Genomic DNA, 23,673 nt, shown 5'->3' with positions numbered 1-23,673 from the left:
ACTCCTTCTACCTACCGAGACCAGCCTTGAGCTGAACCCTCCATAGTCATTCTTTTCCGTGTTCGGATAGACAGGCCCTTCAGCTTGCAACGTCCGACCTGCATTGTTTACCCGACAGCAAACTGAACGTTGGAAAAACATGACGTCCGCGACGCTGGTCACATTTATCCTCGCGCCAATTCTGGTATTTGCCCTCTGGCACGTCACCGCGAACAGTGCACCCCCTGTGCCCTCGTTCCTCCGCAATAAACGCATTATCCTGCTCATTGCCCACCCGGACGATGAATCAATGTTCTTCAACCCGACCCTGCAAGCGCTTACGAGTTCACATCTTCAAAACCATCTCAAGATCTTGTGTTTGAGCACAGGAAACAGCGAGGGGATCGGACAGACCCGACGCCTAGAACTAGAACAGGCGGGTGTGACTCTCGGCCTGCGACGGAGAGAAGATGTCTTTGTACTCGATGATGAACGGTTCAAGGATGGCATGCATGAAGAGTGGAAGCCTGAGGACATCGCGCGCGTGCTGGCTAGTGCGTTCGCACCACATCTCAATGGGACCTCTCCGACCCCGGAGCAGCCAGACGCGGAGCGGGAGAAGGAGAAGAATAAAGACCGGCGCAAAACGAAATCAAAGCACACAAAGTCGTCCTCTTCAGGAGAGGCGGCAGCGAAGCCTCCTGTGCCTGCACATCCCGAAGGCCCTTACGCATCCATCGACGTCCTCATCACGTTCGATCAATACGGCATCTCGGACCACCCGAACCACAAGGCTTTATACCACGGCGCAACGTTGTTCGTGAAGAAGATTATGAAGGGTCACTCGGGCTATGCCTCTCCTGTGGCGCTGTACACGCTCCCGTCTATCAACATCCTGCGCAAATACAGCTTCATTCTCGACTCCATCCCCACGCTGCTGGGCGGGATCTATGGGACGATTCTTGCGAATGTAATGGGCACCAGAGGAACGGCTAACAAAGAGGGTGCCGACCGTGTGGTATTTGTGAATGACATTTCGCGGTATTGGAAGGCGAGGGCCGCCATGATCGAGGGCCACAAAAGTCAGATGGTCTGGTTTCGATGGGGTTGGATAGGTCTGGGCCGGTACATGGTAGTGAATGATTTGCGGTCTGAGAAGATCATAGGGACCTGACCAAAAGAATCCGTTGACGATATAAGATTGACAAATCCTACGCGGTGGAAGACGTCTCCAATCAAAGTCGGAGAATTTTTCCCGAAGTAGTTCTTCTACGTTTGTTCCCGACTATGTACTCAGTACAAATGATGCTACATTCCTCTCACTCCACTGCCTTCTTAGAGAGCCAATGTGCCGCCGGCGGCAGACGACATGAGAGGTATCAGCGATAGGGACCAGCATGCTTGGACCAAGGCTTCCACTCTTCCGTCCTCCAGTCGGCCGAAGGGTAGTTGAGATGGCCGTATCGCCTCTTTCCGAGCCGCTCATCCCGCCCATGTCGTTCATAGTTCAGGACCCAGTCGGCTGCTTCGTCCTCATCCGACTCGGCCTCTTCATCGAAAGCCGCGAGACCTCTTGGTCCGCGCCTCACATAATCTGCAGAATGTCGCAGGCGGGCAGGGCTGTAAGTGTCGAACATGGCCCGCATTGCGCCCGTCTTAGTCGTCTGGGCTGTGTTTGCCGAAACAATGGCGCTCTGCCGGTGCTCCTGGCCAAACAAACTGACATGCCCGGATGGCGTGTAGTATGGGATGATGTCCGGCAGGTAGTCAGACCATTCTTCAACGAGTTGAGGCAACCGCCTGTAAGCCCATTCCACCTCCCGTCTGGATCCCGGCCAGTCCTTCTGCTTGAAGGCATTACGAACCGCAATGATGATCAGTTGGAGATGACAATCCAATCTCAGAGAAGCAAACAAAAACTCCCTCTTCAGCTTCAAGAATTCAACTGATGCCACTCCGTCTTCGAAGATGCCATCGTATTTGGTGCGCAGTTTCTCGCGCATCTCGTCGTACAACACTGAGAGGTTCGTTCGTTCTTCATCGAGCATCTGCATACACGCGCGGATATCGTCGAGCGCACGGTCTAGGGTATGTCGCCGTGTCCACATCTTCGCTCGAAAGATGAGATCAATAATTTTGGGTTTGATGTTATATGGTTCACTGTGGAACACATCATATAATGACTCGACTGCCTGGAAGGACACGCGGCCGACACCAAATCCCTTGCGAACTCTCCATCCTTGTTGTTGGCACGAAAGAACGAAAGTCCATTCCAGAAGGTAAGTCCAGAGGTCCTCTGGAATCGTGAGATTGTAATTCCTGGAAAGGTAGTCAAGCAACATTCCCGCCACGCTGATTTCATTGTTTGTGGCGAATATGTGGACGACTGTAAAGAGAAGCCGCTCTGTAGGGCGGAGGGGTGAGCCCTCCTCATAGAATGTCGGACTTTCCAGTTCCTCTTCATCGTACTTGTCCAGAGCGTCCAGGTCGACGTTCCAGACAGATTTCAGGACACTTTTGACACTCACAATGTCCCCCTCACGACCCATGGCCACCATCAAATTGCAGAACGTGGCTTCATTCCCTCTTAGACCTTGCCGCACCAGTTCATTAAAAACCCTCAACACTTCCAGCCTTATTGACTGCTCATTGTCTGGGTTGCTTGACGTTGCTACTCCGTGACCTGTGTACCCCGTGCGTCGATATGTGCTGGAGCGACGGTCCAAGCTGTAGGGGGTTACTCTCAATTGGTACCTTTCGAATCTGCCGTAGGCCTCGTTCCAGTTCAGAGCCTCCATAAAGTAATTGTAGCATTCCAAATCAGGTATCATGTTTCTCTCTGGCAAGAGGTTGCGAAAAACATTCCGCGCCATATTTCCTTGGCCACCGGCAGCGGCGCATCGAAGCAGGTGCCGATAGATGTCTAATGGAATATCATAGCCGCTGTCTTGTCGGAGAGTGACGAGGGTGTCAAGGATGCCAATGAAGGTTGTTATGCGCTCCTCTAGAGACTTCACTATGCGAAAACGCGGCTCACTTTCCAGAGTCGGTTTCACATAGCGATGAAGATTTCGGTAGGGAGCAATGAAATATTCCGGGTCTAGTGCACATATTGCTCTGGTAAAAGTTTCGTCGTCAGCCGTGGCAACGAAGACATCACCAATGGAACTGGTGACCAGGCCCAAGAGGATTCGATCCGGATTATTTTCCTGCAACAGCTGTTCCATCGAAATCGTCTTCTCCGCGCTCTTTTCCCGCCCTCTCGCCTGAGTTTTCGTATCGGTGGGGGAAATGTCTTGGGATTCTCCAGCTTGGGACTTCGGCGCGCCTTCACCCCGTGTATCGTGACTGAAAAGCTGGAAGGGAGCATCGCCAACGAATGCAGATGCATGTTGGTGTCGAGATTGGCCCTGGAGGTGAGGCACAGGCCATCTTGATTGGCAGTGAGCCAGATGACGAGGTTGTCGTCGGAGGATGTGGATGGTCAAGTGAGGTATCTTGCTGGACGCCGGCTGCAAAACGCCATTGACGAACCTCGAAAGAGGCACTGAGCCTTGCATATATATACGCAGAGACGCCGGCCGTCTGTACGTATCGATAATGGGGGGTTCAAAATCTGAGGGATGGATCTTTCACAGGTTCTGAGAGCCGCAGTCGGAGAGTCGGAGGGAGTAGCAAGCAGCTCTTTTTTCCAGACTGGCCAAGGCTTGGGAAATCTGCTCGCGACTCACCCCCGATCGGGCCCAGGGTGATGCCGCCCTGTGCTCACCCCCGGCTCGCCTCTACCAGACCGCTACTGACTACTCCATAGATCTCAGGAATCTTGCGCTTGACCTTGTGCTAGATTGACTTTGTGCCAAAGTGCCTGGTCTTTCAGCCCGACTGTCGCATCATGAAGTTTAGGACCGACCCTCTGCCGCATCTCCTTTCCTCCTGTGCTGCTCCAACCTGGGACGAGCCACCGCCGGCCTGTTTGGTCATACGTTGCCAACCACAGCTCAACTTGCCCAACCGTCCTCGCCTGGTCAAGTGACCAGACACAGAGTCTTGCCTCAGTGCCTCGGCCTTATCCGTCACGGCATTTTTGCTTGACGATTATGTTTACCTCCCGCCTCGCACTCCTGATGCTAGGGAAAACTCGAGTCTCCAGGGAAGCCACTATTCCCTCCCCGTCAGCACGGCGCAAAAAGACAAGTTTTTTCTGCTCCAGATATCTCGCGACGCGTGCCTCGGTCCTTCCACAATTGTCCCATCCAACGATTCGGACAACGTGCATCATGACAATGGTGTAGGCCTCAAACCCGAGCCAAAGAAGCTGCGTATTGCTGGGCATCCACACAGAGCCGATCAATCCGGCGGGAAAGTAAAGAAGAAACAGGTAAATGAGAGCCATTGATAGTAGCTCCCGAGTTCGGTCTCTCCGGCCACCTACCCCGCTGTCTCGTTTCGGGTGTCCATAATGCTGGAAGAACTGCAGGACCACACTTGGAACACCGTCGATGATGGCAAAGCCGTACGTTGGATCTTGGATTTGGTAGAGTACGCTTTCGGATTCCGCCCTGCCCTTGACAATTGGCTCTCGCTGGACTCTGACGAGCAGGGCTAGAAGCTTTAATGCCAACGGTATGAGCAAATAGCCCGCCAGCCAGTATGTTCTGAAAGGCTCTACAACTGCCGCTGTAATTGCGACAGCAATTGAGGATACTTCGCTGATAAGCGTGCCCAAGAACGTTCGCCAAGTGACGTTGAACTCTTCGATTGGAATGGCACCATCTGGACGTGAACGGGAGTAACGCAACCTAAGATGATGGAGAAACTGCATCGCTCGAAATGGCGGAGTCCATTCTGCCATCTCTCCTCTCTCCACCAAGGTGAGATTCGCCGCGTGACGGTGGCATTTGACCTCTCTGAGAACCTGTACCCAAAACCCATTTCTCGCGTCCTGCTTGACCTCCTTTTCATTTCGTTGCTCATCGGTTCTTTGACGGTACTTGGTTTCCGTGTCTTGATAGAACATGGTTCCAAGCATTTTGCCTCGCCGTATGCCAAGGTACAGTCCATGGTCACGGAAGGTGCTGAGGCAGTCGAGTGCCGCCCCGTGAAGGGGTCCCGCCATGGGCAAGAAAAAAGCCAGTCGGAGCAAGACATATGGGTGGACGTCGTTGTAGAAGCGCTCAGGCCAAAGAAGCCGCTCGAAGAAGGTTTCAGTTGCCGCCGCGGCGCCTAGATATCCAATTAGAGAGCTGAGGGCCCCGATTACGACCGACATGTCAATGGCCAGGAGCGTGAAGGTGAGCAAAGTTTGTCTAATGGAACATGTCCAGCAAAACGAGGAAAGAGTTTTGATCTACGGATATATCTGAAAGAGACACGAAGAGGCCAAGCGAGAGCCGAGGGGCCAGCAACGTCTCATGCACCTCCAGGCTCCAGCCAGCCTCTGGACGCCTATTCCAGCCCACTCGATTCGAGAAACGATGTCCGGTCCCAGCTGGCTAATCAATGGCTGCCATGTGGTTGACCTGGATGCAGACTCGCCCACCCTTGCGCTGCGATGCCGAGATATTGGCTGATCACACACCATTACCTCCTCGTATGCCAGCCCTTGCTGAAATTGATGATATGGTGCCATGATGTTATGAATGGCATGGCCTTAGGAGTCTTTCCGGTTGACTCCGGTTTACCAGGCCCTGCTAGGCTTTATGCCAGAAGATTCCACTCCTTGACTCTCACACATGGGAAGTGAGCTGCCACGAGATGCCGGAGCTGATTGGGAATCCAAGCTTAATGCCTAGTCTCAATCCAAGCCCTAACTTAAGCTTGAGAGTACGTTCAGCCTTTCTCCAAGGCGAGTGTATCCTTCCACAGCGTTTGTCTATCGGCCGGGGTGTGTGACAGCCTTGTCAGGCTGGGTCATGCTTTGGTCTCGCGCTCCCTGGGTCAGGTGTTGCTGCCCAAGGCCCTTGCCCTCGCTTTGGTCGTGCTTCGACACGGCTACGCTCGACTACGGTGGTGTTGTGGCTTGCATTCTTTTCCGGCTGGGTGCAGATAACTCGCAGCCCAACGGACGAGTGTGCACCAAGCTGTCACACGATACAACAGAGTCAAGCGATTGGCCCTGGCACTCGTGATAAGGACTGCTGCCTGTTTAGCATTGCAACGCTGATGCGTGGTGTGTGAACCTCCCACACGTTCATATGTCCATGATGAGCCCTCTGCGGCGAAATGCCTTTTGTCGTCTTTCACGATCAGACGCATAGGACCTGCACGTGTACTCATCATTCCCTACAGAAGCGATCATTTTGGCTCTAACACTACGGGTTCAGACGTTGCAGCCTTGTATCCCACATTATTCTCACTCGGATCCGCGCAATCGATATACGGGGATGGATCCTCACACTTGTGCGTACTGCCAACAGCTGACCCTTCGACTTGATGAGCCGAATGATCATGGCCCCTTCGAAAGGGAAATCGAATGTCCGGACTTCACTGCTCGCAAAGCGATCGACGCCGCCGCCGGTGGCTGTTCTCTTTGCAACTGGCTCCTCTACCCTGGCGACTTAGACTGGCTCGGGGACAAGGGTCCTCAGGCCTACAAACTCTATGTCAAGTACAACATCCCGCAGAACGAAAATGGGGGAGGCCACGTCGAAATCAAGGAATTTGGCTTCAGGAAGCATAAAGACGCCCCCAAATGGTGCAAGCCTTGTAGACTTGTTGTTTATGCGGATTCAGGTATCGTCTACGTTCTCTTCAAAAATATTCGTTGCTCCCACAATGCTTTCCTCTTCTAGTTTCGGGACTTTCCGTTGGGACATGAGATGTCGTCTTCTTTTCATGTTTTGGGTTCTAATGGCTTTCTGCCATCGTCACAGACCAATCTATCCCCACAGCCATCCCGGGCGAGAGAAGCATTGAGCTTGCTAGACAATGGCTTCAGGATTGCAAGACCCAAGAGCTTCAGGATTGCAAGATCCAAGAGCTTCAGGATTGCAAGATCAAAGAGAACGGCAACCGGGCCCCGAAAATAATGCCCAGGAGAGTAGTTGAGATACACCAAGACAATTCAGGGAACTGGCGGCTGAACCTTTCAGTCGACATGAAGAACGTCGAGGACTACGCCGCTTTGTCTTACTCTTGGGGCGGCGAGCAGTTGTTCAAGACTGAACAGAAAAACCTGCATGAACGACAAAAACAAATTAACTTCTGCGAGCTCCCAAAAACGATCCAGGATGCTATCAGAGTGACCTGGGGGCTGAAAATCCACTATCTCTGGGTCGACTCTCTGTGCATCTTACAAGACGAAGGAGAGGATCAAAAGAATGAATTCCTTCAGCAGGCCGAGATATATAGCGGAGCACAAGTCACCATCGCGGCTTCGAAATCGCAGAACCATCGGGAAGGTTTCCTCGATGAGCTTATCTTCAAGGTTCCTTCGGGGACGAGTAGTTGGCTCCTGCTCCTGAAGCTAAATGCGCCAAACCAGCCTGAACCTCTTTTCACACGGGGCTGGACATTCCAGGAGTACCATCTTTCTCGAAGGATTCTATCCTACGAGTCTTATCAACTTCGATTCGCCAACGACCTGGGGTTCAACCGAAATGAGAACTGGTATGTAAACCTCCCTGCTCCACATGGGGAGAATCGCCATGGTCCACCAGGGAGAGGGAATCACTTGAACGGACAAAGCAACGAGGACGCCATTCGAGAATGGTATGGATACGTCCAGAGGTATTCCCTGAGGCAGTTGACAAACATGGTCGATAAAATACCCGCCATAATGGGACTCGGCGTCAGATATTATGGCGTGCTCCAGAGACTTCCCTTTGCATCAGGCATCTGGCTCCGTACCAGAGAAACAGAAAGACCGCAGGGTGACAGTTTACCACCGGGTTTAGCAGCCGGCCTTCTCTGGAAGTTGCAGCGCCCAAGCTCACGGAAATTTAGCAAACCCTCTTGGTCGTGGGCCTCGGTAGATGGTGACATCGATGTATCCTCCATCTTGGAGTATCTGGATACGGAGCCGGACATCGAGATCACTGATTTCCAGGAATATAAATCACGCATAAAAGGAAGAGTGTTCAAGCGGATTTCCTCCGAGCTTTTCGCGCGCATTGCAAGTGAAACCGTCAGATTGCAGGGCCATGCTCTTCCTGCGGTGCTGGTGCTGCAACGCCAGAATTCAGCGTCCACCTTCGAAGTTAGGATCAACGACAATCAACCGGTGACACTGACAGGACCGCAGCTACATCTCGACACCAATCTAGGTCTAGATACCATACGCGTCCAGCCTGTCGAATACTCCTGGGGTCCAGCTCGAACTCATCTAGTGACCTTGAATGACGCACCAAGCCTGCAGATTCCAGTCACTCTTCTTCGACTGTACCCTCAAACAATACGGACTGACAAAACAGAGTCAATAATTGGTCTAATCCTTCTTCCTCCTGAGGATCTTGAACATAATCCACACGGCTGGTATATTCGGATCGGGGTCTTCGAGGCTTCGAGGTCCCAAAACGCGACCCAAGAGAGTTCCAACAATCCCGACCAAGGGCAAGAGGGAGGAAATTGGCAGCTGCTCAACGCCAAATTCAACGAGTCTAACCTGGCCTCCATTGCAATTTCTTGACAAGGTGAGCCTCCCCGGCGCCTGCTACCCGCTTCGGATCTAACGAATTCACATTTATAAGAGGCTCAACCGCACCAGCACACTGGCCCCAATGTGTCCAGAACTAAGGCACTTCAGTGTCGTGTTCGCGTCTCGCTCAGCTCTGCCGCAACTCGGACGGATGGAGCTGTCTGAGGAAGTACATACGTGGTACCACGGTGCGAAGCGGGGAAGTACCTGAGTGGCAGTGCTCTTAAGCATATCTATCGACCTCTGCTTCTACGTCTGCCTTCTCCTTCAGCCAAGGCAACCTTCCAAGCTCATGACCCGAGCTCATGTTATCTGCCCTCTCTTCCGTACTTCCTTCCGACCAATAGCACTCAGGAAGACATTTTCGTCCCTGACGATGGCGCCGGCACGGAGCCAGGTTATCCACGCGCCTTCAGATGAGATTCCCCGAGGCGTGAAGTCTGTCTTCCTCGCCGGCACCACGAGCAAAGTCGATATAACCGACTGGCGCGAGGTCCTCTCCGCCTCCCTCGTCGACACACCCGTGACAATTTATAATCCGGATCGCGCTGATTGGGACAGTTCGTGGCGAGAGGAGATCGACTTTGCACCCTACCGCGAGCAGGTGGAATGGGAGCTTGAAAAGCAGGACCAGGCCGACATTGTCGTCCTCTACTTCCACCCGGCCGCCCGAGCGCCCATCAGTTTGCTCGAGCTGGGGCTTTGTACACGTGTTCCCGGCAAAGCTATTGTTGTCTGTCCAGAGGGATACTGGAAGAGGGGCAATGTGCAGATTGTGTGCAACAAATTTAGGTTGGAGATGGTGGACACAGTTGATGGATTGAAAGAGGCGATTGTGAACAAGCTACCCGTTGGCTGTTGACTCCCAAGGCCCGAAGCTCTGAAGATCGAGACCGGGTTTCCTGGGACTTGTTGGTTGGACTGCAGTATCAAGCACCTTTTGAGCCGCTGGATGCTTTCTATTTCGTGGATCAAAAGATTTACATCGATAGCTCAGGCCACCCGGCGATTGACCGAACGACCAACATGCACTGCAAGCTGAAGAGCTGACAGAATATTCGCCACACCATCAACTACCAACAATGCCCAGAATGTATACTATTGCAGGGGATTTCGCCTGGCCCGCCACAGGTCCGTCAACTTGCTGGGACTGTGACGTCGACTCAACCGTTGGAGCTTGATCAATCGTGGACCGAGTCTTGGGAAGTCATCTCGAGCGTTGTGGTGCCGTGTTGGGAGAACAATTGCGTCGTTCATACTTTCCCGCGCAACATCCACATCGTGCCTGCTCCTTGCATGACCACGCTAAATGGCTATAGCCCTGGGGTGCCTGGCATCGCTTGTTCTTAGGTTGATTTGATATGCTTCGACACTGCCAATATATCGGTGACCGAACACAACTCCGTTGTCAATAATCCGCGAGACACGATTCCGTCGTGATTAGGATATCGAAGACGAGAAATTCGGCTCCAACAAGTGAAGCGAGAGCTTGTAATCTACGCCCTTCGTATTAACTGCTAATGAAGGAATGAGACTTCAAGAGAGGGCGAAGGGCCAAGTCGCCGGTGAGGGGGGCTAAAAGCGGCGGATAGCGAGCGGCGCGCTAAGCTTGGGTACTACCAATTCCTAGACCATTTTTACTATGAACTTGTAAACGCCCTACTGTACCATTTCATTTTCTTAAAGTCTCCCACAATTTGGCTGCGACCTGGTCCCTTGAAAATGGCTGACATGGCAGACGAAGCAGCCGCGGCCGTCTCGGAGCCTCTCGACTTGGTGCGGTTATCTCTCGACGAGATTGTTTTCGTCCGACTTCGAGGCGACCGAGAACTCAAAGGAAGATTACACGTATGATGCGCAGAGGGTTACAACAACTGCAGAGATCATTCTGACAACTGCCTAGGCCTATGATAGTCATTGCAACCTTGTTCTTGGAGAAGTTGAAGAGACAATCTACACTATCGAAGATGAGGACGACGGGGACGAGACAGTCAAGGTCAGTTTGTCAGAGACATTCAGTGCGAGACCAGAGTTTGACCAAAGCAGACTACGAAGAAACAATCAGACATGCTATTTGTTCGAGGCACGTTGTCCCATCCAACTGTCTTAGCCTCCGATTCTAACGATCGATAGGCGACTCAGTCGTTCTTATTTCACCGCAGCCGGGATCCTGAAACTAAACACGTCAGCGCATGATGGAAAACATCGGTCCGACCTCAAACCTGAAGCGAGGGACATGGCAATCAGCCGTCGAATTCCACCCAGTCGCAGAGTCATAAGCGGAAGCATACTGCACGCGGCGCTGTAAGAGTCGGAAGTCCTGTCGCCATTGACTCAGTAGGATGAGTCATTGTGTCAAAGAGGCTCGGGTTCTGAGGTGGATATATCAAACCAAGTCGCCTCGGTCCCACGACCCATTTGACCCTGAAATAAAGAGGCGCAGTACTTTGAGGTGGACCATACCATGAAACCATGAAGGAGTGCGGATGGCAAGGCTCAGTTGAACTGATAGGCACGCCGCCTGGGCTAGAACGGGGGGCTGCGCGGCCAATATGATGAGATCCGGGGCAGAGGGGTGACTCAAGTATCCGTACACTGTCACCACTGTGTGTTAGTACCAACTGCGCCTCGAATCCTCGCCCCCGCATCAGTTAATAAGTCATGACTCTTGCATTTAACTTATAGATGACCTTGTTCCCGCATCTCGTGTTAGCCTCATCAATGTCAATCGCAATGCAGCAGTTATAGAGGATTATCATCATTTCCAGCTTCGATGCAAAAATGATCACCCGAATACCTCGGTGAGCGCCGGGGCGAATCTATCCGGAAACCGCTGGTTCTCAACATCGCCTCGTTGTGCACTGTCATGAGCAGCCGCATAAAGCAGACGCTTCAAGAGCGTCGCAAAGGAGAACTTGTAAGGATTTCCCTTAGCCACATCGACCCGCGTTGTCTGACGGGTGCGGACAGGCCCTCTCCGACTTCGCCGACTACGTCGAGAAGCAACAGGCAAAAACCCGTACCAAGTATGCCGAGTCGACTGCGAGCGACAGCGCCTATTCCACGGGCGTCTCTTCTGTTGTCACCGAAGATCACGCAGAACTTGAGATCCTCGATCAACTAGGCCTGTCCGAGGGGCCGAGCCGAGTGAAATTAAAGGACTGGCTGCTTGATACGTCCGAAGATGCAGCCGCAACTCTGCAGCAGCTGGCGGGACTTGTCCAGTCTCGTATCGAGGAAGGCCACGGAGAGACATTGTTCGATCTGGGTTTACAGGACAGCGGCGAGTCGATGCAATTCACAAAAGACGAATGGGACATTGCTCTGCGACGAATCACCGAAGCGGCGATATTGATCAAAGCCGCTATTCACGTGCTCCTCACGTGTAATGTCGGAGGCACTCAAGAAGCCAATTCAAAGAAAATCAAAGACGATGCAAGCTATGGCAAGCTACTTATTCGGCAGACACCACCAACAGCAGAGGAGGTGATCGAGACTCGAATTGCCGTGGTGGGCAACGTTGATGCTGGGAAGTCGACTTTGTTAGGAGTTCTTGTCAAAGGGAATCTGGACGACGGTCGAGGGAAAGCTCGAGTCAATCTGTTTCGTCACAAGCACGAGATCGAGTCCGGTCGGACTTCCTCCGTGGGGATGGAAATAATGGGCTTCGACACCGGGGGCGAGGTCGTCACGTCCACGGTCCCAGGTCGCAGCCTGACCTGGGGGGAAATCGGCACACGGTCGGCCAAAGTCATTACGTTTACTGATCTTGCAGGTCACGAAAAATACCTGAGGACCACTGTCTTCGGCCTGCTTTCGTCGGCTCCCAACTACTGCCTGCTGATGGTCGCAGCTAATAACGGCTTGATCGGGATGTCTAAGGAGCATTTGGGCATTGCGCTCGCCTTGAACGTCCCTGTGATGGTTGTCATCACCAAGATTGACATATGCCCTCCTAACATCCTCCAGGAGACCATTACGCAGCTGACAAGAATACTCAAGTCCCCCGGGGCACGAAAAATACCGATATTTATCAAAACCCACGAAGACACGGTGCTGACAGCAACGCAATTCGTCTCTCAACGGATATGCCCTATCTTCCAGGTTTCTAATGTTACCGGAGAGTGCTTGGATCTTGTCCGGACATTTCTCAACATTCTTCCTCACCATGGTCACTACGATAGTGAAGCCCCCTTCGAGTTTCACGTCAATGATACATTCTCAGTCCCCTTCATTGGCACGGTGGTCGCTGGAGTGGTCAAGTCTGGTGTCATACACGTTGGCGACACTGTACTTGTTGGACCAGATTCGCTTGGTCAGTTTCAGACAACGAGCATTCGATCTATCGAGCGCAAGCGGATACAAGTCCCCGCATGTAGTGCTGGCCAGTCGGCCTCGTTAGCGCTCAAACGAATCCGACGAAAAGACGTGCGCAAAGGCATGGTGGTGCTTCCTAAAGTTGAAATTCCTCCCAAGGTCTACAGGGAGTTTGTGGCCGAAGTGCTAATTCTCTCACATGCAACAACTATTCGTCCGAAATATCAAGCAATGCTTCACGTCGGCCCTGTCAGCCAAACATGCGCGGTCGTCGAGATTGATCGTGAGTTCATCCGAACCGGAGACCGTGCCAATGTAGCTTTCCGCTTCGTGCAACGTCCTGAATTTCTTTCGGTTGGAGAACGCATCTTATTCCGGGAGGGCAAAACGAAGGGCTTGGGCATTGTCAAGTCGTTGGGGTTTGAAGAAGGTTCGCTGAACAAGCAGCAGAGTACGGCTGCCGGTGACGAAGCCAAAGAAAAGCAGAAGATGGAGGAGAACACAAGCGACAGCGCGAAACCTCGTACCGCAGCAACCGCGAATGGGAAGGCGAAATTCAATGGGAGTAGGGAGTTGTGAGTTCAGGGTTCATCTTGATAGAGAAATCACAGAATGCAGCGACTTGATCAGCGATCTGAACAGGTTTTTATGTGCAGGAGTAGTTTATCCGTAAACCTGTCGGCCGTTTATCTAGAGACCCCTGCAAGTTGGAGCCAACCACCAGTCCACCAAAGCGCAGCTCCACCCTGCACGCAGTGCAGCCTCGTGAGCTCTTAGTGCTGGCCTGGCTGTCCATAATTCTCGGATGAAGAGCCCTGCGTCTCCGGTGTCAACATGTCCCAAGTACGGCAACGTTTGACACGCGGGAAGCGTGAGAACGACACCTCTGCTGAGTCTGAAGCTGTTTTGAGGACCGCGACCGACATGGACAAGTCGTCCATCATAAGCGCACTGCGCCGACAGCCAGTGTGGGTGGTTTTAGCGATTTCGAGCGGTGCATGTGCAGCCTTCAATGGAGTTTTTGCAAAGTTGTAAGTCATGTCAATGTCCGCCCTGGCCAGTGTTCTGTTTGCCCCGTGTCCTGGATGGCATCCGGCCCCGATGTTTCCGCTGCTACTTGTCCCCGCAAGGCAGCTGTAGTTCTAACGAGGTGCCACAGAACAACGACAGCACTCACCTCGACACTCTCATCACACATTGCGACATTCTTCTCGCTCTCGCCTACGAACCCGACGGTCGAATTCCTAGTACGCGGCACCTTCTTTCTGCTCAACCTAGCATTCAACGCGGCCATGTGGGCGTTGTTCACGGCGGCGCTGACGCGCGCGGACAGCACCACGCGTGTCAGCATCGTCAACGTTAGCGCCAACTTCATGATTACCGCGATCCTCGGCTGGCTGATCTTCAACGAGAAGTTGAATGGCATGTGGTGGGGAGGGGCCAGTCTCCTGGCCGCAGGCAACGTCGTCATCGGCAGGAGGGAGGAGGGCCAGAAACCCGGCGGAAGCGTGGGGCTGGACGAGTCTGCCAGAGAGGCTGAGGAGGCGGAGGGTTTGCTGGGTACGGACGGGCCTGGACGAGACAGAGAAATCGAATTGGATGATGCCACACATGCCCATCTCAGGCCGCGTTCAAGTGACGACCATCACAGACTGAGGAGGGCAGAAGAGGCGGATGATCCCATTTGAACACAGTATATGCCCACTGGCGCTGCACGGAAACGACAACGGGCTCCTCCTCTACTTCAGATCACCAATGCTGGAGCGGCACACCGACTTGCCCCAGCCTGCATGGCCACCCACGCTATAGTAAAAGAAAGACCACCGAGGCGTGCAAGCCCTGCGTGTCTGAATATAACATCCGGAAGGCCTGAGGAGCGAGTCCACCTTCTTTGGTTCATCATGCTACCACCCATACTCCCAGTAACCTCGACAGGATCTGATCGTGTGACAGCCACTCCCGTGGACGAATCTGCCTCTTCTTCCACACCTTTACCTCACCTGGACACCGGGCCTTTGAAGAGTTATGCTGCTGCTTGGAGGATGTTATGAGGCCACCGCAGCTGCAAATGATTGCTTGTTCTGCTGTTCTTACGGATATAGGGACGGGCAGACACCCGGGCACAGGCGTGGTTTATAGTCGGGTATACTTGTTGGGTTGGGCTGCATAAGAGGAAGGATACGAAGATGTAACTGAAATGGCTACGGAGGCGGTTTGAATAAACCACAGCTGGACTAGATGGAAGACATCGAGGCGAAGGTACGCTGTTTTTCGTGGGCAACTCTTATGTCGGATCTGGCAGCCTGTTCTTGAATTGAAGATCTCTTTTTCAGACGAGGCGATGTCGCCAGCGGGGTCATTGTACAAGTAACCTACCGCCGGCAACGTCAGGGCCCAGGAATGTCATTGAAGATATTCTTCACTCTACTGGTAGATACACCAACCAGTATTGGATCTAGTCTCTTGTGAAGCATTATTTGTTTGAGGTATACTCCGTACTCTTACAAGAATTGAGGCCTATGAAAGATCTACCAATACTCCGTACATACTAAGGTACTACCTGATTCATAAAGACCTGTAGATAGGTGCTCGGAGAAACAATGATCCGAGTCAAGTGCAGGCAGGAGAATGCTCGAGATTGGCCGACGGGGAATGAATGAGTCAGGGGCTGATTGGCCTGCAGAAGAGAGATTGTTTCGTCATAGCGCGCCTAGGTATTGAGAGCCCTCAGCCACCAATCCAGACGGAGGAGGGACGCTACGCATTCTAGACGCATAATTTCTAGATATTTCGAGAGACATGTCCATATGTCCCGAGTACGCAGTACAAAAGAGGCACCGTACTTTCCATCAACCCCTTCTGGTGTCTTTGATATAGACAATGGGACCCATAACCCTCTCTGACGCCCCACGAGTTGCCCCAGACAGGAGGAGATGAGAGGTGTTTGCCAGCCACTCCAGGAGACGTGCATTGAGGTGGGGTGTGTGCACTCTTTAATTGCTGAGACACCCACGGTCTCACAGGACGACTCCCGCACAGCAGTCAGATCATCCTCAGTATGGACCATCATCTTGCCACAAGACTGAGGCGGCTGAAGGACGCAGGAGCCCCCAAACTGCCAACTGTCTCCTGTATGCACAATTCCGGAGGAGGGTTAAGGGTGGGAGGCGAGGATCTGCAGGTCCAGAGCCAGGTGGTGGAGGAGAGCCCACGTCAAGCGGTGTATTTTGGTGCACCGTAGTCCGTAGTTGGTGGTGAGATAGGGTACAGAGTACGGAGTACAGTAGTGGCCGGTGGTGAGTGGTGAGTGGTGTGTCAGACTCGAGCCTGTGGAAGTTGGGTGAGGGATAATTGAGCTGCCACCTGCAGCCAGCAGCCCAGCGAGTGGCTTGTTGGCCTGACCTGCAGGCTGCGCCCACCGACCTGCCCCGGTATGCACAAAGCGCCCGGCCGCTTGGCCCAAAGCAGCCTAGCAGAGGGTCCGTGGCAGGAGTAATGCGACTGTTGGTCCGTCTTCGGCAGCCAATTGTCCTCTCGACTGACGCCAGTCGCCGGACTAGTGCTATTGGCGCTGCATCTCCCCAGGGCCCAAGTAGCCTAACGAACCCGCCGCCCACCAGCGCCCGCCCAGTATAACAGCTTCCCAGCCCGTCCTGCGTTCTGCAATTTTCGCCTCTCATGACCGCCCTCCGTTAGTACTACATCACCGCCTCTTCTCGTCTACAACCTACCATCTTCTACCAACTTTCTATCTGCTATTCTCCCTTTGAACGAAGCTTTCTTGCACCACCAGCACCACCGTTCCAGGACAGTTCTCACGAAACACGAATCGACTCAGTTCAAGACCCTTCGGGAAAGTGTCAGCTGACATCGCCTTTGTTTTGCCACTCCGTTTGATTAGCTCTCCCCCCGGGTGCCTGCTCGACTTAACTGCGCCTCTCGTTGCCCCCAACCAACTACAAGTTTACTTCCGATCACCAAACAGCTGCGAATCAACTGCATCATGTCGACGACCTACTACTACCCTGGTCATCAGCACCATCAGGCTCAAGCCCTTCATCCCATGTCACAGTCGCACAACCACCATGGCCGTTCTCGAAGAGCCCCTCGCTTATCGGCAGCCCAAAACTCTCATCGACAATTCCGAGCCCCGAAGACTGTAAAAGAAGCCGTTGTCTCCGAAGTCCCCAGCCTAGCAGCATATCGAGCGAGGTTCGAGGCAGGACGCTCCTTCGACCTCGACGACGACCTGGAGTTCTGCCCGAACCTTCTCTCTTTCGACGAGGTGGGTGGGACCCCTCTTTTCGCGACTTCATACTTTACTGACTTCGAGAAGCGACAGTCGGTCACTTCAGGGTCTTCCGATCGTTCCTCGTTGTCAAGCGGCTCCCCTGAGTCTTCGCCACTACAATCCCAGATCCAACCTCAACAGATCACCCCATCTTTGTCCATCTCTTCGGCCGCGACCTCTGCATACATGTCCCCTCCCACCTTTGCAAACAACAACAGCCTCAAAATCCATCAACCTTCGGCGATTCGTTCCCGCAACAACGCCATTCCCATCGTCAACCCTTCCACCGGTACTCGCATCGGAAGCCCTCCATCATCCATCTCCCCAGGCATGATGCAACAAGTAACCACTGCTCGCCGGTGGTAACTGAGCTCGACTTTTTGCAATGCTCAGGCTCCGTGCTTGCTGTCGGAGTGTCGCTGTATTCATGCCTGCCTGATGTTATGATGTAGCTTGCCTTTGCCTTTCGGTTTCCGACGGTTTCCTCCTCACTTATCATCTCACCGCTTTTATTTTGTACATATGTATCTCACGACACGAAAAAAATGGGTTTGTTCCGCGAGCGAAAGGAAAGGCATAGCGTTCGACGAAGTTGACATCATGATACCAGCCATTTGTTGAAGATAGGGCCTGGCAGGGAGTACGGGTGACACGGCGATTTCAAAAAGACCTAACTCGGTTTTAGCATGGAGTTATTGAGCAATGCCACGGTCGGCCGATTACGATAGAGTACGACCGTCATCACTGGGGGTGTTATCGAGGAGCATGTGGTTCACCTTGGGAGTTATTTTGCACATTGAGCAATGGTCCGGATTGGGAGACGAGATATATAAAGATACCAGATGGTTGACTAGGAGTGGTTTTCTGGTCGGAAATGGTGCTTGAAATGATGATCTCAAGGCACATCTCATGTTTGACGGCTGGCTTTACAAAAATGATGTTGGGCTTTGACGGGTCAATGCTGTAGATGCGGTAGGGGAGTGAAAATACCGCCACCGTTTATGAGATGTATATCTAGTCATAGATGCAGAAATCACGAGTCTTTCTTCTCTTCATTTCGTGTACAAGTCCTCGGCATGTCGTACATCAAATCATATGTGAATGGACCTCTCGATTCCTGCGGCCCGTCGTCTGCTGAACAAGGACTTGACACAGCTCGCTTGAGCTTCTCGGCCGGTGGACAAGACAACAACATTGAGTGAAGCGTGCATTGAGTCTAGTAGAGGGCATCGTCCCTTGTCACAGCTTCTGTTCGGCGCAGCTCTGCCATGGAATGTGGGTTGGCGCCCATCGACCGTGGCTGAGCCGAGTATTGCTTCCCCACCACATGGCTGTGCCACTGCACTTCACGTCGGTCCTATATCTCTGTAGCATTGCTGCTTCAGTTGCACCTCCTTCTTGCGAGATCTCTGCGCGCTGTTGAAAAGTCCGTCTTCATCTGGTGCTCACTCATCATTAGCTGCCTTGTCTGCAACGTGTACTTTCCAGATTTCAGACCTACAACCATCCGTTTGCTCAGCAATCAACTACATCTGAACAATACTAGCACAAAGTACTTGCCAGCATTGCCTCAGATTACTGGAAGGCAACTTCTAACGCTCATATCCGTCCAAGAGTTGGCTACCGAAGCTGACCGGAGAGGACTTCACGCAACTCCAGGATGGCATCAACCAGGCGGAATGTCCTGCTGATTCTCATTCTCGGCCTGATATTGTTCACCAGTCGAGCCCATGCCTTTGGTGCTGGAAGTATGTCAGGCTTAAACTCTTGGGATCACCACGCTGCTAACCATCGACCAGATATTGCTTCGATCTCGGCCGTCGAGGGCAAGAACTGGCGTCATGGAGACATTGAAGATGTCTTGAAGACTGTGGCATGTATTCGTCACCATAAATGGACTTCAATGATGATTAAGCGAGTCTACTTCGGGTACGCGTTGTCTGATGTCTTCTGTGTACCCCCACAGTCCTAAGCGACTTGCAACAGGAATTGGCTTCGTGATTACTCTCAGGCAATGGACACCGGCGCCCTCAAGAAGGCCCAGCCAGAGACGATTCGCATCCTCGTCTGGTTGCTGTCTTTCCTTGCATTTGGCTATGCTACCGCAGAGTTCGAAGTCACCTCCGAAAAGCTCGGTGTTTACCGGCCAGAAGAGCATATTGAGTGAGACCTGATTCTGTCATATTAAGCACTCTGGACGATTCTGACCCTTGTAGTAATCCCAAAGATTACAACGACAATGAGGATGCTCGGAAGTATGATCCTCGTCTTCGCGCCCCTGTACGCGATATCGAGTTGCAAATTGATACGGACAGCGGAATGAAGAACTATATTGCCAACGGAAAAGGAGACTGGGCCACCAGTTCTGCTTTTGTGAAATACAGCTTCGAGCGCAGCATCCACCATGGGCGGCTCTATTGTCATGGGCATGGGATGTTCAAGGGCAAGGATGAAGATCTCGCAGAGGCTCTTCGGTATCTAGGCCAAGGACTTCATACACTCGAAGACTTCGGTGCCCACACAAACTATGTCGAACTTGCTCTCAGAGAAATGGGCTTTCACAACGTCTTTCCCCACGTTGGCGCAGCTACCGCCATCAACCTCCGTGGAAAGCATGTCTTTCCTCTTGTGACCGGCACTTTCGGCATGGTGGACTTCTATCACTCAGTGCTTGGTGAGGCTACGGACCACTTCACCCAGAGTGAAGTAAACGAGATGGACAATGCTCTTGGGACTGCTCAACAAGCCGCGCAGTCGTCAAGCCCACTAACCACGCTCGTGAAGCTCTTATCAAAGGTCCCAGGTACCAAGGATCTGTGTGACGAAGCCGAGAGACTACAAGCATCGTCTGAAACTCAAGCACGAGTCAATGCACAAGGTGGTTACCGGGGCTTTGAAGAATTTGGGAATTCCACACGCGGGGTAGATGATTGGGAGACCAGTCGTGCATCCCAAGGGGGCTTCCCGTCACAGCCTCAAGGCTTTGGCCCGGACTCCTGGACTATGCCACCTCAACAAGGCTATCAGCAGCAGCAATCACATCTGGGCCCGCCTCAGCATCAATCTCCATGGCCCGCCTCCGCTCCTTTCGACCAACAAATCCAGCCTCAATGGCACGACCAAGGCGCACACCAGGCCTATGGACAGCAAGGCCAATATCCAGGCTCCCAAAACAGCTGGTCACATCAGCAGCAGCAGCAGCCACCTCCACAGCAGCATTACCAGCAAGGGATCCAAGGGAATGTGCCCGGGCAGCCCTCACAGCAACAGCTGTCCGCACCAAGTGGGCTCGAAGGGATGCCGAACTTCGACCCTTCCAAGACAGTTGCCCAAATATATCCCATCCTGGCGTTCAGGGATAAAGTCGTGCGGACAATCAGTTCCATCATTGAAAAGATTCCTGGGCTTGAAGCCCTTGTTGACCGTATCACCGAAACCCTGACTGTGTTTATTTTGTCTTTGCTGGCACCGTTTGTTCGACCCGTCCTCAATGCCATCTCAAAGACCTTGCAGACGGGCAGCGAGGGTGTCATCAGCGCATCTGGGAATCACCAATACGAAGTCTGGACCAACCCTCACTGTTCAGATCCAACCCATTCGATGCTCAGCAAAGATCATTTTAGCAACATTCTCAATGGACCTGCTGGGTATGTGGCAGCTGAAATTCTCAAATTCATTGCCCCTCGAGTGATGTATGCTTGGGAGCATCCTGATGTCCCTGTTCAGCAGGTGATGCACGACGTTGAGAGTATTTTCCATCATCCCGCCATCCGGAACGAGAGCGTTGCAGTGCATCGAAATATGTTTGCCGCTGTTCGGAGGTGGGTCGATAGCTTGCCGGACAGGGGCCGAAGTCTTGAGACCACTCTAAGCTCTGAGGGAGTCCGCACAGGCAAAAACCACAAGGCAGGCGTCAACGATCACGCCCATGTCCAACATCAACCCCCCAGCGGAGGACATCAGCCCAGCTCTGGTGGGTTCGGAGGCTTCGCAAGTTTTCTCCCTGGCCAACAGCAGCATGGAAGCGGTGGCACTCACGGAAGCAGCGCCTTTGGGACGGTGGGAAATATGATAGGCAATCTTACCGGTCACGGAAGCCATCAACAATCACCCCAACAGGCTCATAGCAGCAGTGGAGGCGGCTTCGGTGATATGCTGAATATGGCCAGTAAGTTACCGATCCCGGGGGTTAGCAACGTCACAAGTTCAATCAACAAGTACACCAAGTACAGCAAGTTCATGGGTGGCTTTGGAGGTGGGGCACGGGGGCTCGACGATGAAGATGTCGGCGTCGGTCGGGGCGGTAGCGAACTGGGAGGCTCGCAAGAGCTGCACGAGGCTGCGGCGCATGCTGACCACTACGGCGGCGGCGATATAAGATCCCCGAGTCCTATGCCTATGGCGCCACCGGCCGGGTATGAGCAATACGGAGCGTCAAGCGGGAGTGATTATTTCCAGCAGGAACAGAGTCACCAATCCCAGACATCCTATCAAGACCCATACCAGGGCCAGGGCCAGGGACAGTACGGAGGACGCGAAAGCTCGGGGTATTATGGAGGACGCTGACATGACAATTAGAACTCGTGGCTATGACGATGGAGCAATGTCGCTTCGCGGCACGACTATGTAGTGCTGTAGAAGCGTAACACGATTGAGACCATGACACCTGGATTTAGCACGTACTGTCACAGTTTCTCGAATCCTCCATGTCTCCCCAAGCCTCCAGCAAACCTCGCTGCGCCCTGAAAACTCTCCTTCTCCAAAACCTGGATACCCTGCTCAAACTCATGTTGCATGGCATCCTCGAAACTCGAAGCATTGTACGCGGCGTAATAGCACGAGTTCCTATCGACATTCATGCAAGCATTGGGGAACTTTAGAAGCTGCTCGGCGATCTTGTTGGCTTCTTCGAGAGCCTTGCCCTTGGGAACCACCCGATTGGCGAGACCGATGCTCAGGGCTTCCTGAGCAGGCACCGGCCGCCCGGTCAAGATCATATCCAGCGCACGACCGAGTCCCACGATCGCCTGCAGACGTACCGTGCCGCCATCGATGAGCGGAACGCCCCAGCGGCGACAGTAGACTCCAAAGACCGCGTCCTCTTCGGCCACCCGCATGTCCGCCAGCAAGCTGAGTTCTAGTCCGCCGGCGACGGCGTGCCCAGCGACGGCGGCAATCACGGGCTTCCGGACTTGCAGCCTGGAAGGACCCATTGGGCCGCAGTTCCTACCGTGGACCGGTTGGAGATGGTTCTGATTCCTGTCTCTGGGGTCAGACGAAGCCGGATTTCCTTGGTTCTGTGTGGTCAGATCGACCAGGTCAGCACCGGCGCAGAAGGCGCCGTCTGCGCCGGTCAGAATGGCCACTTTCTGCGCCGGATCTTGTTCAAAGTCGATAAAGGCGTCGTACAGATCACGCGCCGTCGACGGGTTCACGGCATTGCGGCGGTGCGGGCGCGTGATGGTTATGGTAGTGACACCAGCTGGTGTAGTGGACACTAGGATCGATGGGCTCATACTCGGTAACCGTTGTCGTCGATGCGACAGGAAAAGCAACTTGTTATCGACACGAACGCAGGCTACAGGAGAGTAAGATCGAAGGACTCGTGTGAACAGGGCGGTGGTATGTTCTATACTAGATCCATACCCCACGTTTTGAGGTTCAGCCTCGGCCGACGGACGAGGGTGTTAATGGGGGCCGAAGGAGCTTTCTCAGGCTACGGAGTAGATGGTGACATGTATCCTATCCGTACAGTATTAGTGCTCTAGTAGTAGAGCTAGCTGCCATACGGTGTAGGTACATACGTACTAGGTTCCTGTGGCCATAAAATCTCCGGTCGCCATATTAATCTCCATAAGGTTCTGGGTATGATGCCCGGTGGCTTTTGACTTGTGGCTTCCTGCGGGATCCATAGCCTTGCAATCCCATCCCATCACCCATCAGTGAGTGATCACTGAGATTGGAAATGTTTCAAGCGGGGGCATGGCGTGAACTTGTTGGTGCCTTGACCCTTGCTTGATACTCGTACGAGGCCAAGTTGCGCCACATGGCACACGGCGCATCAAGTTGGCACGTCAGGTGGCAGCCATCGTCGTTGATGTCGATCGCCCGCGTGAGGACAGGTTTCTGCGAGGCGCCTTTTCGTGTGCACGTTGGCGCTGGCGCTGGTGTTGGCGCAGGTTGCAGGTTGCAGGTTGTAGGCTTAGGGCTGTAGGCACCGTAGGCTGTTGGCTGTTGGTCGCATGGGGGGGACGGTGAACAGTGGACAAAGCGGTGGGGATGTGGTTAGATCAAGAATGCCGCCTGCGCGCCTAAGCCGGCGCCTAGACTATGTTTGGGATAGGGGCTCCGCAGGCATCTAAGGGGCTGCTTGGGCTGGAGCTCTGGGTCCTGCTTTGGTTGGCCCCGGGTGCATGCGTGCAAACTTGGCATCTGTCGATAGGCGCCATCC

The 23,673-nt window shown here is 53.3% G+C and overlaps 11 protein-coding genes across 11 annotated transcripts; 8 read left to right on the top strand and 3 right to left on the bottom strand.

Annotated features, from left to right (window-relative positions):
• Window positions 1-139: 139 nt before the first annotated feature.
• Window positions 140-1,153, top strand: A1O3_05089 (uncharacterized protein; the record flags this gene model as incomplete). Its single annotated transcript, XM_007735217.1, has 1 exon — window positions 140-1,153. One exon carries the CDS (start codon window positions 140-142, stop codon window positions 1,151-1,153), a length of 1,014 nt encoding a protein of 337 aa, XP_007733407.1.
• A 205-nt stretch (window positions 1,154-1,358) lies between these two features.
• On the bottom strand, window positions 1,359-3,206 carry A1O3_05088 (uncharacterized protein; the record flags this gene model as incomplete). Its single annotated transcript, XM_007735216.1, has 1 exon — window positions 1,359-3,206. The coding sequence occupies one exon, from the start codon at window positions 3,204-3,206 to the stop codon at window positions 1,359-1,361; it is 1,848 nt and encodes a 615-aa protein (XP_007733406.1).
• An 839-nt stretch (window positions 3,207-4,045) lies between these two features.
• A1O3_05087 (uncharacterized protein) lies at window positions 4,046-5,248 on the bottom strand (the record flags this gene model as incomplete). Its single annotated transcript, XM_007735215.1, has 1 exon — window positions 4,046-5,248. One exon carries the CDS (start codon window positions 5,246-5,248, stop codon window positions 4,046-4,048), a length of 1,203 nt encoding a protein of 400 aa, XP_007733405.1.
• A 1,114-nt stretch (window positions 5,249-6,362) lies between these two features.
• Window positions 6,363-8,605, top strand: A1O3_05086 (uncharacterized protein; the record flags this gene model as incomplete). The annotated part of the gene is made up of 2 exons (XM_007735214.1): window positions 6,363-6,711; window positions 6,852-8,605. The coding sequence occupies 2 exons, from the start codon at window positions 6,363-6,365 to the stop codon at window positions 8,603-8,605; spliced, it is 2,103 nt and encodes a 700-aa protein (XP_007733404.1).
• A 385-nt stretch (window positions 8,606-8,990) lies between these two features.
• Window positions 8,991-9,476, top strand: A1O3_05085 (uncharacterized protein; the record flags this gene model as incomplete). Its single annotated transcript, XM_007735213.1, has 1 exon — window positions 8,991-9,476. One exon carries the CDS (start codon window positions 8,991-8,993, stop codon window positions 9,474-9,476), a length of 486 nt encoding a protein of 161 aa, XP_007733403.1.
• Window positions 9,477-10,336: 860 nt separating this feature from the next.
• A1O3_05084 (small nuclear ribonucleoprotein) lies at window positions 10,337-10,747 on the top strand (the record flags this gene model as incomplete). The annotated part of the gene is made up of 3 exons (XM_007735212.1): window positions 10,337-10,462; window positions 10,518-10,610; window positions 10,661-10,747. 3 exons carry the CDS (start codon window positions 10,337-10,339, stop codon window positions 10,745-10,747), a joined length of 306 nt encoding a protein of 101 aa, XP_007733402.1.
• Window positions 10,748-11,480: 733 nt separating this feature from the next.
• On the top strand, window positions 11,481-13,510 carry A1O3_05083 (uncharacterized protein; the record flags this gene model as incomplete). The annotated part of the gene is made up of 2 exons (XM_007735211.1): window positions 11,481-11,531; window positions 11,585-13,510. The coding sequence occupies 2 exons, from the start codon at window positions 11,481-11,483 to the stop codon at window positions 13,508-13,510; spliced, it is 1,977 nt and encodes a 658-aa protein (XP_007733401.1).
• Window positions 13,511-13,765: 255 nt separating this feature from the next.
• A1O3_05082 (uncharacterized protein) lies at window positions 13,766-14,619 on the top strand (the record flags this gene model as incomplete). The annotated part of the gene is made up of 2 exons (XM_007735210.1): window positions 13,766-13,962; window positions 14,091-14,619. 2 exons carry the CDS (start codon window positions 13,766-13,768, stop codon window positions 14,617-14,619), a joined length of 726 nt encoding a protein of 241 aa, XP_007733400.1.
• Window positions 14,620-16,934: 2,315 nt separating this feature from the next.
• A1O3_05081 (uncharacterized protein) lies at window positions 16,935-17,588 on the top strand (the record flags this gene model as incomplete). The annotated part of the gene is made up of 2 exons (XM_007735209.1): window positions 16,935-17,216; window positions 17,268-17,588. The coding sequence occupies 2 exons, from the start codon at window positions 16,935-16,937 to the stop codon at window positions 17,586-17,588; spliced, it is 603 nt and encodes a 200-aa protein (XP_007733399.1).
• Window positions 17,589-18,882: 1,294 nt separating this feature from the next.
• A1O3_05080 (uncharacterized protein) lies at window positions 18,883-21,788 on the top strand (the record flags this gene model as incomplete). Its single annotated transcript, XM_007735208.1, has 4 exons — window positions 18,883-18,970; window positions 19,022-19,151; window positions 19,209-19,385; window positions 19,439-21,788. 4 exons carry the CDS (start codon window positions 18,883-18,885, stop codon window positions 21,786-21,788), a joined length of 2,745 nt encoding a protein of 914 aa, XP_007733398.1.
• Window positions 21,789-21,907: 119 nt separating this feature from the next.
• A1O3_05079 (enoyl-CoA hydratase) lies at window positions 21,908-22,738 on the bottom strand (the record flags this gene model as incomplete). Its single annotated transcript, XM_007735207.1, has 1 exon — window positions 21,908-22,738. One exon carries the CDS (start codon window positions 22,736-22,738, stop codon window positions 21,908-21,910), a length of 831 nt encoding a protein of 276 aa, XP_007733397.1.
• Between the last annotated feature and the right edge of the window lie 935 nt (window positions 22,739-23,673).

This window comes from Capronia epimyces (genome assembly GCF_000585565.1).
Source record: "Capronia epimyces CBS 606.96 chromosome Unknown aczIQ-supercont1.4, whole genome shotgun sequence".
Lineage (NCBI taxonomy): Eukaryota > Fungi > Ascomycota > Eurotiomycetes > Chaetothyriales > Herpotrichiellaceae > Capronia > Capronia epimyces.
Note: the sequence above shows the minus strand (reverse complement) of the source record. Positions and strands in the feature narration are given on the sequence as shown.